Raw genomic sequence first — 18,293 nt, 5'->3', positions numbered from 1 at the left:
AACTAACCCAAAATAGAAATTTTAATATTTTACTCCCACACCCCAAGGATTCTTTTCACACCAGTGTGGAGGCCACTGATCTAAAATTTAAAACAGGGTCTAGGGGTTAGAACACTGGTCTTGTAAAATTTAAAACAGGGTCATGTAGTTATCTGGCTTAAAATGTGGCAAAATAAAATCTCTTCAAGTACCAGTCTCCCAGGTAACACCTGCTCTCCACTCTTGCTGGAGACATTCACGGTGTGTGCACTTGAAGTGAATTCTCAGAAGTGATGATGCAAGTATCCATAACTTGGGGCCTGTGGCCCCAGAGAAACTTATGGATAAGATTCAAGTTCCCCTAAATTGTATCTATTCTTAAAAGAGGCTTCTTCATTAGGTTTCCAAAAAGATCTGCAACCTCCAAAGAGAATAAGCCCTCCTCTGATGCATTTCCTTCCATGATGAAGAGGATATGTTTGAACAACAATTAGCTGGAGCCAGAAATCAGCCTGTGAGTTTTGTGCCCTTGGCTTGAGCACAAGAACAGCTGATTGACAGAATAGCAGACTGGGCATCGGAAAACATGTGTTTTAGTAACTGCCCTATCATTATCTCTGGGGTCTTAAATGAGGAGCTAGTTAGATCCTTGGAATTCAGGCTTTTTATCCGTAAATGTAAGAGGATTAAATGATCTCTAAGAGTCCTAGTATTTGTCTAGCACTACTACTCTATAACTCAAAGATAATAAAATATGTTTGAATATTATTTTGAGGACTTTGATGCCCCTCCCTTCATCCCCTAAGGCTATCCCTGAAAATTTCCCTCCCTCTAGCATACACTTGGAGTTTCTGAAGTTGGAAAGCCAACCTAGCAGGATGTGTCCTAGATGTAGAGGTTTGGAGCTGGCAGGGCAGACCTGCTAATGAATGATACTTTAATTTCCACATAGTCAGCTGCATCTAGGTTCTGCCCAATTTCTAATTTGAAGTCTTAAATGACGAGATGACACTTGTCTCTTTTTTCCCCCATAACTTCCGCATAATGATACCAGAGATTAAGATTCTCTAACTTTGCACACAAATGCTTCACTTCAGTATATGCAACTGTTTAACATGTAACCTCTAACGTTCATTGTGTGAAAAGAACTAAGCAGCCAGCTCATGCTGTACTGTGGGCTTTGCCATCCTCAAAACGGGTCCCTTAAAGTTTCAAGAAACAAGCCTATTCATTGGTCCCTTAAATTTATGGGGTTTTTTCCCCTTTAAACCCAGCAGTATTTTTAAAGCTACAAAAACTCTCAACATGTAGAAAGGGCTTTGTACTCCAAAATCTAGGAGAGTAGGGATATTTGGAAGTGAAAGGTTAAATGTGAGAAAAGAAATGGGTAAAGAGTAAAACTCAGAAAAGCTGGCATCTTCCAAACATCACTCAAAATGTACATCCTGAAAAATGAGGCTCTTGTCATGAACAGACGTAGTATCACTAGAGTAGGAAGGTAAGTGAGCATATTTACCATACCTGCTTCATTTCTGTTGTCTTTCTTAATTTTTTTTTAGCATTAATCCATAGAGAAATAAAATCAGTTTAAATTTTTCTTAGTGGGGAGAAGGGACTAGATCTTTTCCCTTAAAAAAGATATCTATCCAAAAACCTATTCCTGGACTACAGGTTACCTGATTAAGGGGAAAAAAAGGAAGGAACAAAGGCCCCTATTAACCAGTAAGAAATTGAAGTGAAAAAATTATAAAATCTCCAACAAACTGCAGTGGAGACTTCCGAACATGGGCATATATTTTCACTGAAGTTGTAATCCGATTTGGAAGTCTATACAATTTTTCATCAGGGTCACTAAAAATAATTGTCATATGCACCTCAGTATATGTGTAATTATTTATAAGTAAATCCAGATGCTGCTGTATTTAGTTCATTAAGCATATTTATAAAACATAAACTGGAAATTATAATGGGGTGAGATTTACAAATAAATAAAGATAGAAATTGTAATGTTTGCTTCCGAGCCCCAACGGACAATTCACAGCACACCTTTGGAGAGCCCTGGTGGAACTGAAAACTAGGTACTTCAAGACTTTAAATTGTGATTTTAGAAAAACCTTTCAAATATCATTCTTTCCTATAATGAAACAGATCAAGGAAAAAAGTAACCATCTGTCGTTTTCCTACAGCTTGAGGTTTTTAAAACCAAATGTCTAACAGTGGGCAAAATTTCTTGTCTGTTTCCCCCACTCTAGGTTCCTCAGATGTTCGGACATTTGGCTTTAAATTACCCATCGGGTCCCTGCTTTCTCCTGTGACTTCCCCCCCACATCAACTGGCAGTTCCCAGGCACCACTTCAAGAAGAAGCCCTATTTCAAGAGAAGCTGCAAAAACAAAGCAAAAACAAGAACACTGTTTATTTCACCAGGAAAAGCTGACCCTGGTTCATTTCAGAGAAGGAAATATTCTGAGACAGGCAACTTACCTGTTGTCTCTGCAACTTCACTTCTTTGCGAAGTTGCTCAACTTCCATTTTCAGTTTTTCCTTTTCTGGCAAATCTTCGATGTGAAGGGCCGGCATCTTCGCCCCAGAACTGGGCCGGGGGACAGCTCTGGAAGCGGACCGGCTGAAAGCGCTTGCAAACCAGGGCGCGTCCCAAAATAACTGCGCTGCCTGCGCACCGCGCCCGCCGGCTCAGGATGGAACCGCCTCCCCGCGCGGTGCTCCCCAGAGCCCAGAGGGCTCAGCTGCCTCGGGGCGGTCCCCTCACGCCAGCCCTGCCCAGTGACCCAGGATCTTAAAAGCCCTGGTCTCTCTCTCAGGTCCCCACAACCCCAGGAGGCCTGTCCTAGGGAACCCGGGGAGAGGGTTCAGTGTGAAAGGCGGCCCAAGGACCTTGAAAAGCTTCGCCCTGCGGGATCTCCCGCGGGGATGCTGGCCTGAGACCTGGCTCCCGTCCCAGCCACGCCCGCGGGGCCCCAGCCCAGGGCTGGGGTTGAGCTAGCCCACTTTTCTGGAGAAACAACAAAAGCTTTACTTTTTGTTCCTTTTTTTTTTTTTTTCGTTCCCAAGTCATATCCGGGTTTTGTTTGTGAAGCAAGAAAAGGAGGACACTACACGGCAGGAAATAACGGCCCTTCACCTCTCCAAGAGTTTCAAAAATATACAGCACGTAACTTTCCCCCAGTTACATACATGTTTATTGTGGGAACTGTGGACGCTTAAGAAAAGTCCCAAGAGGAAAATGAAACTGAGCTGTGATCTCAGAAACAGCCACCACATCTGTTGATGCCTAGCCATCCAGTGTGTTAAACGCCTCGGAAGGACTTAACATTTTGGGATAAAAGGGGGATGGGAAGATGAATGTTATTTAACGTGCAGGGCCATTTTCTGACATTTAACAATCTTCTGCATCGCCAACAGCAAAGCCTGTATTCTTTCTTCACAGGGGTGTTTTGTAATGATTGGCAGATAAGCAGATGATTCTAGAGAAGACAGAAGCAGGAATCCTAACGTTCCCACCAGGAAGATTTTCTCCACTCGCCATCTGCCAAGTTTTGGGTGACCCTTGACACCAAGGATTTTGAATTCCTGGGTGGAGCACCTTCCTGGCTGAAGGCATTGAATTCCCGTAGTATTGGTTTCTCCACTTTCTGGAAAGCAATATTCATCTAACTGCCACTTTGTAAAAACCAGGAAAAGTGTCTGATGTGAAAAATGTTTATGTGCAATATAAACTTTCCCTTTGACTATAAACCAAAACCCTGTTAATGGTGCTTAAAAGGCTAGAAGAAAAACAAAGCACAAATGTAAAAAACCTTCCCAAGCAGCAGTGAGATATTTCTCTTTCTCCCTGGGGATTACCTACTGCCTATAGAGTCACATTCAAATAAAAGAGGAGTCATTGACTGAATATTTCGAGGCACTAGGCCTTAGACGCCCATGGCCACTCCCTGTTTTGTAAGCAGAGGTTTTGTTTGTCAAAAAAAACCCAGTGAGCTACTTGATAAGTACTTCTGGGTTCTAGTCCCCGCTCTGACACTGGCCATCACTGGAAAAGGCACTTATTTTTTTCCTGGACTTTGGTTTTCTAATTTGTAAAATATGTGATGGGTCAGGGGAGGGGTGAATTCGCTAAGGTATGTTTTGTTTCTTATTGTATTTATGTTTCTACATCTGATCAATCACTTGCACAAAGAGAAATGTATAGGACTTTCTGTTTCTGTATTAGAAATACCACACATTCCAGATCTCCCAGACTCAGAGCTAGATCAGCTGCAGGACTTTTTCCCTGTTAGGAAGCAGTGAACCAAGACAATAACTCACATCTGTCTCTAGAACCCATGCATTTGTTTGGATTCCCCATTGCTTACATTTAAAAGATTGGTTAAAAATAGGTTAAATATGTTAGTGAAAGTACTTAATGTGGCCTAAATTACATAAGTTCAGCATCCAAATTAAATAAATTGGTTAAGTAAATTAATGTATGTTCCAAATCATAAAAATAGAGTTACTTTGGTTTGAAAATTTTTTTCCTGTGAAATCACCTAGCTGCGTGCAGTAAAAAATATTTATAAATCTATAGTGATTCTAACTTCTTCCACAGTATTATAAGACTTAGGGATGAAATACATATTAGTCTACTTTTTTAAAGGTTTTTTTCTTACCAAATAATTCACATGCTGATATTATACAAAATAAATTGGCTAAACTAAAATGAATTGGGAAATGCTGAAATCCCTTGATCACACAGGGGCGATCATTTCGTAAGTTATATAAATGTTATATAAATGTCTAATCACTATGTTGTACAATATTGTATGTCAACTAAAATTGAAAAAATGTTTAAAATCATTGGTTACATTAAAAAAAAGTTAAAAAAGAGGAAATCTGCATAAGAATAAAATTAACCATGTGGTTATTTTCACTTTTAAAGTATAAAAGAGCAAAGACCATGAAATATTTACCTTGACATGCAAAATAAGGAAAAACAATTATTTGACTATTTTTCTCATGTATTAAGTATGTTGTTAAAACTCCATATAAAATAAATTTTTAAAGAAAATGTTAAGGGCAGTTATATTGGAATTGATTTAGTACTAACTTGAACTCTAAAAAGACCAGGGTTTTGGTCTTATTTTATCTTGTGATTTTTGCCTCTGCTTTATAGGTGTAAATAAACTAGGTTACCACCCAAATTCCGCTCCTCTAAAATTTATAAAGTAAATGGCTGTTTAGGTCATTAAAATGATGGTTTCTTTAAAAAAAATCTTTAACAGACATTTCACACACTCTTGGTCCACTTCATATTTGGTTCAATTTATTATAACAATCACACGGAAATTTTCATGAACTCATCCATTTCACATAACTATGTGTGTAAGATTCCTTTTCTAGATGGAGATAATGTGAAGTCACAGGATGACCTGTGTCTGATGCTCTGGTTACCTAAACAACTAATAATTCACTTGTCAAAATGATTTATTTGATCAATTTTGTTCATGCAAGACTTTTAATTTCCCTCACATATAATTGGCCATCCTCATTACTCAGCTTATTGTTTTTCTCATGTTAATACATTCTTTTAGGAATTTAGTACATTTAATATTAGTCTTGTTTTAAAATGTGGCTGCAATCAAGTCAACCCAAGTTAAAACAACAGTGAGGTTTTGTGTTTTTTCTTTTTCCTTTCTAAAGCTTAAATTCACCTCTGTATACAAAACACCCTCAAAGTGCAAATATCTCAAATGATATAGTAAGTCCACATATATATACACTTTACCCATTCTTACTAATGAGATCAAGAAGTTTTGTTGAAGGGCGAAATGCTAAGACTGTGCCTGGAGTATGTTTTGTTTCCCCACAGTTTTACTTCATTTTATTTAACCTAGTAACCCATGGCATTGGAATAACTTCTGGAAACAAATAATAAAGCCGAGTTACTCACTGCCGCTTGTAGCTGCGAAGGCTGTGGGGCAGTCATGATTTCATTTCCTTCTTCCGGGATCATCTTTCTTTATACTTCCTTCCTGTGATTTTTATCTTACTCAAAATTCCGCTGACAATCTATATTTGTAAGCAATGGGACTTTTACCCTACTGTTCAGTTAATAAGCCAATAAGAATTCTGAATTACCCAACATAAAAAGTGCCTGCTTTTAATTGAAGTAAACATTTATTAAGTCAATTAAATTGTAGAGACGATTTATTAGTTGGTATGGTAGTTTCAAAGATGAATAGGACTCGGACTTGGGAAATTTACAATATACCATTAAGACAACCATACTAATTATAATAAGAGAAAGCAAAGTAATGTTAAATGACTTAAGGGATATATAAAATACTCTTGGGATGGAGTGAGGAACAGAGGAGATAGTTTTTAGTGAGCCTAAGAAGAGAAGTAGGATTTCAAGAGGCTGAAATGAGATGGAGTGGAGGGACATTTCAGGCGGACAGATCAGTGTGACTATACTCCTGAAGGTGGGAAGATGAAGTGCCATGTCAGGGATAATTTAATATTAATATTTAAGTTTTTGACTATAGGAAGTCTACAGGGTTTATTATAGTAAAGTACATTTATTAGGTTTTCTTCTATAGTCTCATCTTTGATCTAAATGATTTTAAATATTCATATAATCATTCATTCTAATCCCCCATTTATACATAAAAACCCCCAAAAAACCCTGAGGTTCAAAGAGCTGAAGTTACTTATAAAGTCCTCAACTAGAAAGTGGATGAGGGGCCGGCTGAGTGGCACGTTGGTTAAGAGCTGGCTTGGGACGCCAACTCTGAGCAGCAGGGCCCCGGTTTGGATCCCACATGAGGGCCAGTGATACTGCGCCCTCTACAGCTAAGATGGTGAACAACAACAGCTCAACCTGGAGCTGGGCTGCCATGAGTTGCCGGCAACACTGTAGGCTATAGCCCCTGCTGCAGTGGGCTGCCCTAAGCTACCGTGTGTGGCCGGCAGCTGGTATGAGCAGCCAGCAGCCGGTGTGAGCTTCCAAGAGCCACTGTGAGAGGCCATCCAGAGACCGGTGACCCATCTGCCTCATCTGGGAAGGGTGCAATGATAATACCAACATGGGCCAGTGAAGCGACATCCTCCACAACTAGACTGAAGAACAAAAGGACAGCAACTTGTCTGTTCCCCTTCCCCAGATTCCCCAACACTGTTCCCCTCCCCCAATTCCCCAATAAAATCTTTAAAAAAAAAGTGGATGAGATAAGATTTTAATTTAGAATTGACTGACTCCAAAGTCTATTTCCAGTTGTTAGATGAAAGCTAGAGATGCTGGTTTGGACTGTACATGTTACCTAAATTCCATAGCCAAGACTCTGTACTTTCTTTCATCAGAAAAAAAGATATATAGAACATTTTAATAAACACTAATTTGCCCATGGAAAACCCCTAGAGACAGACCACAATTAAACAAACAAAGAAATAAAATCTATAGTATGCTACATGGTGAAAGGTGCTCTGAAGGAAAATAAAGGGAGATAGAAGTGCTGGAGGTGGTGGGAGAGGGATTTTGTAATTTTAAACAAGGGGAAAAGAGCTTCTCCTGAGGAAAAAGAACTAAGAGACTGTAGTATTGTATCCTGGAATGCCTTAATACCCAAAACATGTTTGATATGTGGTAGAGTGTGTGGCTAACCATTCAGCCAGAGACCCAGAGTCTGGACCTGAGAAATTTGCCAATTCACTTCTCTGAGCCTTGGTTTTTCTCCATTCCAAAATGAAGGGGTTAGGCAGGACTCAATAGATCTTTGTGGGGCATTTGCTGTGGCCAGAGTGGAGGACATAGTGCACAGCCAAACATGGGGAGCCCTTTAGATTCCCTTCCAGACCAAATAATAGATAATTCTTATCTTGTTGTTAAGAGGATTACAATGAATTAGCATTTCTGATCACTAATGCATCTAAAAATATCACTGTAAATGTGGGAGAGCAACAAGGAAACACTAACAACAAAAACAGTTTCCTCCTGGGGTCATTAACACTTGTCTTTTGTTACAGAAGCAGACACAAGATTATCTCTTAGTCATTAGCACAAAGGTAGTAAAATTTGGCTTATGCAAACTCAATAAGATGCCAAGAGGAAAGGGATTAGAAAGATGATGCAAATGATAGCTATTCTTGTATCTTGACTTTGCACTGTTACAGAAAAAAGGACTGAACTGGTGAGTCATCATGGGGATGGAATAGCATGTATCTTATTAAAGGATTCTGGGTAGTTTGCCTAGTTTGTCTAGTTCCCTTTCCAGCAGTAATACTAATTAACACGTACTGGGTCTTACTATGTGTCAGGCAATATGCCAAGTGCTATAGTCTCCCTAGTATAATATTTAAACCCCTGAAAAAGGGGATAGAACTTTTATTATCCTTATCCTACAGCAAAAGAAACAGATTTAGAAAGATGAAGTACTTTTTCCAATCAGGTAGTCAAGTGCCAGAGCCAGAACTCTTTGGATCCTCATAACTTTCATTCTGGTGCTGGATAAATCCACTGTGACTATACACTGAACCCATAATCCAGTTGGCGTTCTGGGAAAAAGTCACTGTATTGGTGACGAGTAGAACTGGCAAGAATGTAGAAAGAGGTTATGTTAAAACCATCACCGCTGACTGGGGGTTGAGGGAGAAAGAGAAACAGAAAATAAAACATCAACAACAAAAACCTTTGTAGCACATATTCTGCCAGGATAGGTCTTCCATGAATCAACAGAATAGGCTTCCTCATTCTGTAGGCAAGAGGAAAGTTGGGAAAAATATAAGTCTAACCGTGGAATTCGCAAGTGGAATACTATGAGTGTTGAAAGGGAAGTGAACAAATATAAAACATCAACTATAGGCAACTAAAATAATATAGACTCATTCACAGAACATAGTAATTCTTGTTAAAGAAAGGGGTGACTCGACATTTATTGTCAGTTGTGTGTTAACCCCTGTGCTAAATACCTGAACAGAAACAGGCATGCATGATCACAGCCCAATTTTTATTAAAAGTTTACATTTATAAATTTAAAAATTCATATGCATGCTTAATGTTATTATATATGATCGGAAATTAATATTGTCACTAAAGCTCAAGATATTCCAAGGGTTTTTAAAATGTATTGTTTATTTATTTAATTTACCATTTTATGAAATCACACAGCCTCCTTTGAGCTCCTTGAAGGGGTTTTTGTCCTCTGGGATACCCTTTACTAGTGGGTCCTCACCAGATCTTTCTTCAACATAATCCCTCACTTCTTCACAACACTTGGATACCTTGAAGGAAAGGAGAAAGAGATGATGCATTTGGTTTATTATAGAAACTGCAGAATCCAAGAACGTATTTATTAGCATTTTTGTGTTCTGTGTTTTTCATGTGATCCTGCTTCCTGCCCAATGTGCATGTACTTTCTAGGAGAGAAGAAGAAATAGCTGCGCCCTCCTCTGTCCTGGATAGCTCCAGGCAAAGGAGAAACAGCTGGCCACACCCCAGCGAAGGGTTCCCAGCAGATGCTGCCTCCAGCTTCCTAAAAGGAGACAGGTCCCGGAGATTAGAACACAGCTGGCAACGCAGGTCAAGAATGTCACCAGAGGGAACATTAATTAAATCTTTTCCCTCGTTCCAAAAATGTGACCTGTAAAGGTGGAAGGGAATGAATAAATGCTGAATTCCAGGCTTATTGCCACTCCTGGAATCTCAGAAGTACGCACATGTCGTTTTATTTTAAACTTATCTGCAATGATTGATCACGGCAGGGCACTAGAAGGTGAGTACCGAAGGGCCAGGGGCCTTGGGCGTATTTGTTCACATGTATCCCAGGCATCTAGAACAGAGCCTGCATTTAGTTGGTATTCAGTAAATGAATATTTGCTGAACTGAATCATTGGTTTTGTTTGTGAGCTTGTGCCACACTCATCTGCACCATTGTAGTAATGACTTGTTGAAAAATTAAGCTTTAGCACTTTAATGGACTCAGCTAGAGCCTGTTAGCATACCATTTAACACACCTTTTAGGGGCAATGTCCTATACATGTGTAAATATAAGTGTGTGTGTGTGTGTGTGTGTGTGTGTGTGTACACATTCATAAACACACATGGGATCAAATTATTCATTTTTTTAAGCTTTTAGTTTGCTTTGTTTCACTTAATATAGCATTAATGAGATTAACACAGAGCAACTTCATTTTTGGCAGTTCATTCAGTGGCCATTCCATAAGTTACCCAACCAATTTATCATTTTATTTTTTGTAAATAAAACTTTATTTACATGCCAATTGGCCCTTTTTATATGCCAATTCCAAGCAACATTAGTCATAAGACTTAAGATTACAACTCTGAAAAATCACTATTTACATCTTAGGACGAATTATTTCTAACTGGGGCCAGGCATTGGTCAAGTGGCTCCTTCGTACGATGATTCTAGGGGTTAATACAGTTTTGAAATAAGCTGTCCTTTAGATTCATGTTTCTTCTTCCTTAAAATTCAAAATTTGGGATTTAGATTAACTTTTCTCCCCCTCCTCCCAACACCAGCTCCTTTGGCTCCAAACACATGTCAGGAACAGAGGCTTAAATTGCTGTCCTAATTCAGGAGTCAGTGAGGGGTTGGTTTTGACGGGGTCTGGCTAGGTCCACAGGATATAAGAAGCAATAAGTTACCTAAAGTCCTATGTGAGTGTATGTGTTGAAAATTATTTCAGCGATGCTTATTTTAAGTACATGTATGTATAGTTTAATTCAAGATGACATGGCGTGGTGGAAAGCTTCGATGCTGGATTCAGGACACTCCAGGTTTGCATTTCGGCCCTGCCCATTGACCAGCTAAGTATCTTAGTTAAGATTGTTCATCTAAAATTTAGTTACTTCATCTATGAACTAGCAAGAGCAACACTGGTCGCAGTACGTGCCTGGCATACAAAGATGCTCAGTCAAACGGTAGCTCTTTTTAGCTATTATTCCAAAGAATATCTTTAGTCTTTGCCTATTCCATTGACTTACGGTTATGGCAAATCTATCTGTCAACTTTAGAAACTGGATACAAAGAGTTGTCTTACTCTGATAATACTACTGCCTTGGCAGCAAAATAGGTTGAGGCATATTATGGGCCAGTCTGGTTCATAGCTATCAACAATCATTTAAAAAATAATGGTAGAAAGCACTTGCTCTGTGCTAGGCGTTGTTCTCAGAGCTTTGTATATATCACTCCACGTATCCCTCCCAATTGCCGTCTGCTTTAGATGTTCTTACTATGCCCATTTTACAGAAGAAGAAACAGAGGCACAGGCAAGTTAGATAACTTAGATGAGTGTTACACAGGGAGAAAGCTGTAGAATCAGAGTCTGAACCAGAGAGAGGGTTCTAGAGTCTATCCACTTAACCATATTGTAATGGCACTGTGCCATCTGGCGTCAGAGCTGTGGTTTCAGGACCTGGAAGGTGTGTGTGTGTGTGTGTGTGTGTGTGTGTGTGTGTGTGTGTGTGTGTGGTTTTGGCAGTCTGAGATTCAATTAGTTTGACTTCCAAAGTAAAAATTCCTGGGTAAACTGGCCACAAGTGAATAATAAATATGAAGGCAACCAAATTGCCTACAAAACAAGAATCCTGAGTATATAAATAATAAAACAGCTTTTGGATGTTTCAAGTAAAAAAGAAAAAAAATAACTCTCCTTTACTGAAAATTATATTTTATTATCCCCCAATTCTAAAGACTTGAACTTTTTGAATATGTGTTCCAAGTTTTTGTGCTGTTTATAGATTGAATTTTATCTTTACAGCAAAACATGTTTTGTTTATGTGGAAAGGGCAACAGGGAAGTTTGAGATAATTATAAACATAAAATAAGCCAAAATTCCTGTTTTTATTGGGAGTACAAGTTCTGAGCAAAGTATGAAGATAACACAAACTTCTTTTTTCGCTTTGGCCTGATAAAATAAATTTTTTAACAAAATATACTCTTACCATTTGTGGAGGAGTTTTTGTTTCTACTAACTTTTATAAAATGAAGAAATCTAAAATACCTATCTACATTTTCCAAGCTTCAGTCACTGTTTGCTTGGTGGAAACTTTTATTCCTTTGCCATCTCTGCCCCTTCTATTGTCAAAGAACTCTTCATAATCCATTTCCAAGACCTGTCAGATGTTTTTGAAAGCAACCAGTGAGTTCTTGTACTTGAACTCATTTTTATTTGCAAAGAAGAGATAGAATGTACTTACTCATTACTGGCCATGACAGTGCTGGAGGGGGTGAGGTCTTGGATAAAAGTATTTAAACAATATCTAAGAATTGATTAAATAAAATAAAGCTTATCAATTTAGAAAGGGGAAAACAAAATGCCTATATGCATTGCTTCATTTTATTGCTTAGCTAAAATATGGTCTCTGTCTCATTGACTTCAATTTTTTCTTTCTTTCCTTTTAAACAACCCTAAAAATGTGAAAACATTTCCAGTTTAGTGGTCATACCAAAAAAACAGGCTAAAGGCTGGATTTGTCCCATGGGAAATAGTTTCCCAAACCTTTGGTTTAGAGTCTAAATCAAGAGATAATTGTGATTATTCATTTTCTTAATCTCTGGTGAATTTTTACCCCAAAATTTTATTTTTAACTACATTGAGCCTCTCCAGTGAATGATATGGGGCACAATAAATAACTTCCCTCTGCCTTTCTAGGTTCTTGGCTGAGAACCCTCTGTAATGAAAAAGCAGATTAACAGGAGAAAAACAAACAGAAGTTGAATAACATGTAAACCCTCTGTATACATGGTGTTTAGCCAGGACATACCCAGGAAAACTGAATAGCTCCCTGACACGACCCAGGGCACCTCCTTAAATACCATCTCCAGCTAAAGACAAAAGAAAGATGAGGTGGGGGTGAGGGCCATTTATGAGAGATTCCCAGACAAAGCACAGTACACAAGGGTAAGGTAAGGTGTTATGCAGATTTAAAGCCTTTGCCTTCTCTACTGGTAAGAGTTTCTAGAGATTTAGTCATCCTTCGCTCCCTGGTACAGAGACACCCTTACACACAGAGATTTTCCTTATAAATGTAAATGTATCTTACAGAAAGATAGCTCCTGCTTGGTTCCCAGAGCTTCTCTTGGAACTTAAAAATAACCAGCCTAAAGTGATCCCTATGCCAAAGAGGCATATTTGGGGGAGCACGTTCCACACCCCTTCAATGGTTTCTAATCTGGCAAGTCCTACAGTATCTCTAGTTTAAAATAACATTCAAAAGAAAACAGCAGTTTACCAGCATTCTTTCCAGTGTCACTTCTTTCTTGAGCTGGTCAACTTCCATCTTCAATTTGTCCTTTTCTGTTAGATCTTCAATATTGATCACAGGCATCTTTTGCCTGCTGGAAAAAAAGAAAGAAAGAAAGAAAGAAAGAAAGAAAGTAGAATGTTAGTTCATACACTGGAATTGCGGACCTGCTTCAAGTCAGGGTTAGCAGACCCTTCCCTCAGCTCTTAACTTACTGAGTGAACGGTTTCTTTCTTTGTGTGTTAACCAACTTCTCACAAATGCTTTCTGAACAATTCTAGCACTGAACATTAGCCTTGAGGCTTTAAAGCTCCTTTATAATCTTCACTAATATGATTAAACCGAGGACTTGACTCCGCACATCTGCTAGTCAGTTTGTGGGGGGAGGTCAGTTCGGTCAGTAGGTAATTTTAGAGACCTTAAAACTCCTCCTTTCCCCCAATTTTTGCTCAGTGTAAAACTTTGGATTTCCAACCCTTATCTCCAACTCCAAAGCCCTCCACCACATGAATTATGCCATTTAAGTTAGTGTAAGGTCATTTTGAGGACTGCCCAGTAATCCCCTAAATCACTAGAGTATTTAATCTGGCATTGACAGAGAAACATACAAAAGGTGTCGTTATACGTTCTTGGTAACTCATGGGTTGAAATACGCACCAATAGAATGGAAATATAGCAAACAAACGCCTTTGTTCATCAGAAATAACCCATGTAACTTCAAAGTGCTTCTCCAGACAACACCTGGCATTTGTATGGAACTGTCACAGTGAATTGCACAGCAATGATGAGCAAATGTAACAGGTTAAAGGGGACAGAGTGAGTCTGATCATGAAAGCATGGACCTCCGCACTCTTAGCAATCTCTTCTCCTTAATTAGATCAGTGGGCACCAGAAAAGATCCACCGGCACAGTAGCTGGTGGTGCCCGTATAAAATTGCTTGGGAAATATTTCATTATAGCCAAGTGGCATCATGCTTATAATCACTTCTTCTCTTTTGTTTCTCTGATCCAGTTTTTCTAATGACATATTTTATGAACGTAGTCATATTTGGGTCACATGCTACTTCAGAGAACAACTTATCAGACATCGACATAAAAATACACTGCTAATCGTACATCAGCAATTAACTTATTTCCTAGTATTTTAGATGGTGTTTTCGTTTCCAAAACCTTTGAGGAAATATTATTTCCTTTTCCAATTTTATAATATCCTGCTCTTCCCTGGGAAAGAGGTGGTTTAGCATATTTTTAGGGGTAAATGCCTATACAGGCCAGCACAGAGGTAGAAAAGAACGCCCCATGTGTGCGCCAGGCCAAGGTTTCCTATACTTTTTATTTTTGCTATTGTGTTCTTATTTTAAGAAAGAATGTGACAACAAAAAAGTTTATTTGTTCCTGTGTAGTTATCGTTTGGTATTCAAGAGCCCATTATCAATTTTATTCTCACTCCCTTCAGACTAGAAAAATTCACAAGCACGTCTATGTCACTGATCATTTTTACCTGTTGACATTGTCCTTTGCACAACTTTTCTCCATCTTGGGAAGCTTGTTCCCTTGGCAATGGCTCTGACACTTCAATTGTGTATAAGAATCCCTTTGGGAGCTTGTTAAAATATGAGCCTACCCTAAGAGGTTTTGACTTGAGGTGGGGCTTAGAACTTCATTTTCTCTGTTCCAGAGAAGCCGGACCATATTATTGCCAATGAAATGATCATCTACTGGCACTTGCTAGCTGTGTGACCCTGACCAAGTTACTTAACCTCTCTGTGCTTCAGTTTACGGAGAAATAGGTGCAATATTACCTACATTGCAGATTTCTTGAGAGGAATAAAGATTGCATAACAATGTGTAACACAGAGCAAGCACTCAGTACACATTAGCTGGGTTACCCACTTACTCTGTACCCCTAGATATTCAGACTATGCTGTCTTCCACGTCACTTGTTTATAGGTAGCTTTATAAGAGCTTTTAAAGGCTATCATGTAGACATGATTTAGCTCCTCTAATACTATGCGTAGTAGATACTCTCGGTGCCCTGCCCAAATCCTCCTTTCCATGGGGGTTATTCACCCTCCCAACAACTGTTACCCTCCCAGCAACTGCAGTTATTGATCCCAAGGGCAAAGCTTCTGCATAGGTTTGTCCTTGGCTGATGGGAACCACTTCAACTGGTGATATCTGGGAAGTATGTCCCTTGCTGACCCCTGTAGATGGCCTGAAGCAAATGGCTGGTTGAAGTGGGGTTCTAATAGCCCAGATCACTTACCTCTGGGCTGAAAAACCTTGAAATAACTGAGAACTTTCCAGAGCTCCCCATGGGTTCAAGGATAAAGCAAAGCTTCTGAAACCATGTTTGCTTAACTTCTCCTGTTTTATCCTGCTTTCCTCCTTCCTTCAGCTGTTTCTCCTGAGAGCTCACCCTCAGTGAATCACTTGAACAAGGGTCCTTGTCTTGGCTCTGCTTTTAAGAATCTAAGACACTGTGGATTATAAGGACCTTTATGAGAGTGTCTGTATCTTTCATAACTTTTATGTTCTTATTACTGCCTATTACTCTGTATATTGTTCAGTATACAGGAGAGAATTATGAAGGGTTAAGTCACGTGCAACTTATGTCACAAATATTCACCTAGACTTAGAGAAATAGAGCAAGGTATCTAACACCACTTTATTATCAAATGATTTCTTAACTTTATCATGCTGCGATTCACCATGTTTAAGAATATTTTAAGTAAAACATACTTCATTTCATGAAGGTGAATATTAGAAGATTCAAGAATGCTTGCCAAATTTGATTCCACAGGTCTTGGATGAAAAAATTTAAAGAGTGAGGATCAAAACTGTCACCTCCTTCAAGGGCACCCAGACACACAGAGAAGGGAAGAGTATATTGTCTGCATGAAGAGCCCAAATGCTCAGAGCTGTATTGAGATCAAGGGTTTAAAGGGATTCAAACACCATCTAATTTACTCTCTATGCCATTTCGCAGATGAAGTAAAAGCGGTCTGGAGAATTGAAATGCCCCAAATCACACAATGGGTGTCTATGAAGCTGGGGTTTTAACACAGGTGTTGGTTTTCTGCCCTGGGCTGTTCGCCATTCCAGCACACTTTTCTCAGTTACCCTTCTTCAAACTAGTGTAAATGAATAGATTTGCTTTTTCATACTCCAGAATTAAATAGAAACAAACAAACAGAAAACCCTAAGAATTGATTTACCCTCTCACCCCACCACCCATTCCTACCCTGTTACCTGGGCCACTCAAATTCTAAGCTTTCAGGATTGATCACCTCTCCGTGAAGTCCTAAGTGGGGCTACATCAGTTTACCGGTTCTATTACCAAGCATCCCCACGCCAACCTTCTCCAGAATATAAGGGGAGGACTGAAGACTTATAGACCAACAAGCCAAGGTAGCAGTTACCCCTAACCCAGGGAAGAAACATACCACCATTAAGCAGAAAATATTTGCCTTTTAGCTCTTCCTCCATCCTGTACTACCATCAGAGGAGCTGAGGTCAAAAACAGAAGAGAGGGAAGGACACATTTCACAGTTGCACCGTATCTATGGAACAGCGGGTCTCAACGGGGACAATACTGCCCCCTAGGGGGACTTTTGAAAATATGTCAGGTTGTTTTTTTGGTTTTCACTGGTTTATGTGGGTGTGGCTGAGGGAATGTTGGGGAGGCTAGAACTACGTAGAGTAGCTCAAGTGTCTCACCAACAACTTTCAGAGTTTCCATCAGGTTTCTTGCTAATTTATTTTAGAATTAAAACGGGCTAGTGTAAAATTCAAAGGCTACCTGTTTTCTGCTTTATACATTATAGATAAGCACATTTTAAAGTATGAAAACTTGACAAAATATCTAACCTCTAAGGGCTATATTAGGGAAAATGTATTCAAATTATTTTTGAAAGTCCTTTGTTTTGTACAGAGGATCAATCACAGATTATTTGAAATAGAAATCTTGCCAGCATACTTTAAATAATTTGAGTTAGAAACAATTCAATTTGACACATTTTTTTTTAGAAACTAATCCACTGTATCATGTACAATAAACTTGCCATCATATGGGTATAAATTTTCTTGTCTTCTATTCTTTTATATCCTGACATTATATTTGGGACTATAAAAAATAACAGCTAATATTTTATTCATTCACTCATTCAAGAAATATTTACTCAGTGCTATTATATGTGAGACACTATTCTAGATAAATGCTAAGGGTAGAGCAAAGAAAAAATAAAAGGGAAACTGCCCACAAGGAACTTACATTCTAATGAGGGAGACAAGACAATGAACACAATCAAAAATAAAAGGTACTATATATCAGATTGTGATAAGCGATAAAGAGAAAAATAAAACAGGGAAACAATAGGAATAAGACAGGTCAAGAAAAGTGGTTCCATTGTTGAGAGAGTGGTCACAGATGGCTTACAATGCTGACTGAGCGAAGACCTGAAGGAAATGAAGGAGTGAGCCATGTCTGTAACTAAGAAAAGATTGTCCCAGGAAACAACAGTGCAAAGGGAGCAGTGAGCCAGTGTGAATACGAGGAAGCAAGAGGACAAGGGGGAAGAATTATATATGGTATCAGCGAACGTCTTGTGTTGTGAAGAATCTGGCTTTCCTCTGAGTGACTTAGGGAACTTTGGAGAGTTTTGAGTAATCGAGAGACATTACCTCTATAAATAGACTCATATATTTTAGTGGCATTACTCTGGCCACTATTTAGAGTGGATCTTGGAGGACAAGAGTGGAAGCAGGGAAGAGGCAATTTCGGTAACTAAGGTGAGACATGACGGTGGCTAAAGCCAGGGTAACAGGAGTGGAGGTTGGGACAGTCGGTGAGGGTCTAAGCACATTTTAAAAGTAGAGATAATAGGATGTGCTGAGAGATCAGAATGAAAAAGAAAGAGAGAAGTCAAGATAACTCCAAGGGATGGTGCCTGAACAACTAGAAGAAGGGATTTGCTCTTTTCTGAGATCAGGGAGCTTGTGATAAGAGGAATCCAAAGTTTGTTTCCAATGAATGTCAAACATTCATTGCAACGGGC

The 18,293-nt window shown here is 39.0% G+C and overlaps 2 protein-coding genes across 3 annotated transcripts in view; both read right to left on the bottom strand.

Moving 5' to 3' along the window:
* The window catches only part of GNG11 (G protein subunit gamma 11), a 4,709-nt gene extending 1,710 nt beyond the window's left edge, over nucleotides 1-2,999 (bottom strand). Inside the window, exon 1 of the mRNA XM_019624722.1 lies at nucleotides 2,463-2,999. Coding sequence (XP_019480267.1) covers nucleotides 2,463-2,558 — 96 coding nt within the window. The 5' untranslated portion in view covers nucleotides 2,559-2,999. The remainder of the gene's footprint in view (nucleotides 1-2,462) is intronic.
* Nucleotides 3,000-7,122: 4,123 nt separating this feature from the next.
* Nucleotides 7,123-16,700, bottom strand: GNGT1 (G protein subunit gamma transducin 1). 2 transcript variants are annotated; one of them, XM_019624724.1, is made up of 4 exons: nucleotides 16,683-16,700; nucleotides 13,225-13,330; nucleotides 9,119-9,251; nucleotides 7,123-8,722 (listed from the first exon to the last, which is right to left on the bottom strand). In XM_019624724.1, the coding sequence occupies exons 2-3, from the start codon at nucleotides 13,318-13,320 to the stop codon at nucleotides 9,123-9,125; spliced, it is 225 nt and encodes a 74-aa protein (XP_019480269.1). In that variant the 5' UTR covers nucleotides 13,321-13,330; nucleotides 16,683-16,700; the 3' UTR covers nucleotides 7,123-8,722; nucleotides 9,119-9,122. The 2 variants fall into 2 exon arrangements, with proteins under 2 accessions (XP_019480269.1, XP_019480268.1); XM_019624723.1 differs by lacking the exon at nucleotides 16,683-16,700 and adding an exon at nucleotides 13,452-13,724.
* Nucleotides 16,701-18,293: the final 1,593 nt, after the last annotated feature.

This window comes from Hipposideros armiger, unplaced genomic scaffold (assembly GCF_001890085.2).
Source record: "Hipposideros armiger isolate ML-2016 unplaced genomic scaffold, ASM189008v1 scaffold_603, whole genome shotgun sequence".
Lineage (NCBI taxonomy): Eukaryota > Metazoa > Chordata > Mammalia > Chiroptera > Hipposideridae > Hipposideros > Hipposideros armiger.
Note: the sequence above shows the minus strand (reverse complement) of the source record. Positions and strands in the feature narration are given on the sequence as shown.

What these genes read in the sequence shown, in the direction of transcription:
- GNGT1 (XM_019624724.1), bottom strand. Translation starts at nt 13,320, where the DNA reads ATGCCTGTGATCAATATTGAAGATCTAACAGAAAAGGACAAATTGAAG. An exon ending in TGACACTGGAAAGAATGCTG is followed by an intron (nt 9,252 to 13,224) that starts GTAAACTGCTGT and finishes CTTTCCTTCAAG; the next exon opens with GTATCCAAGTGTTGTGAAGA.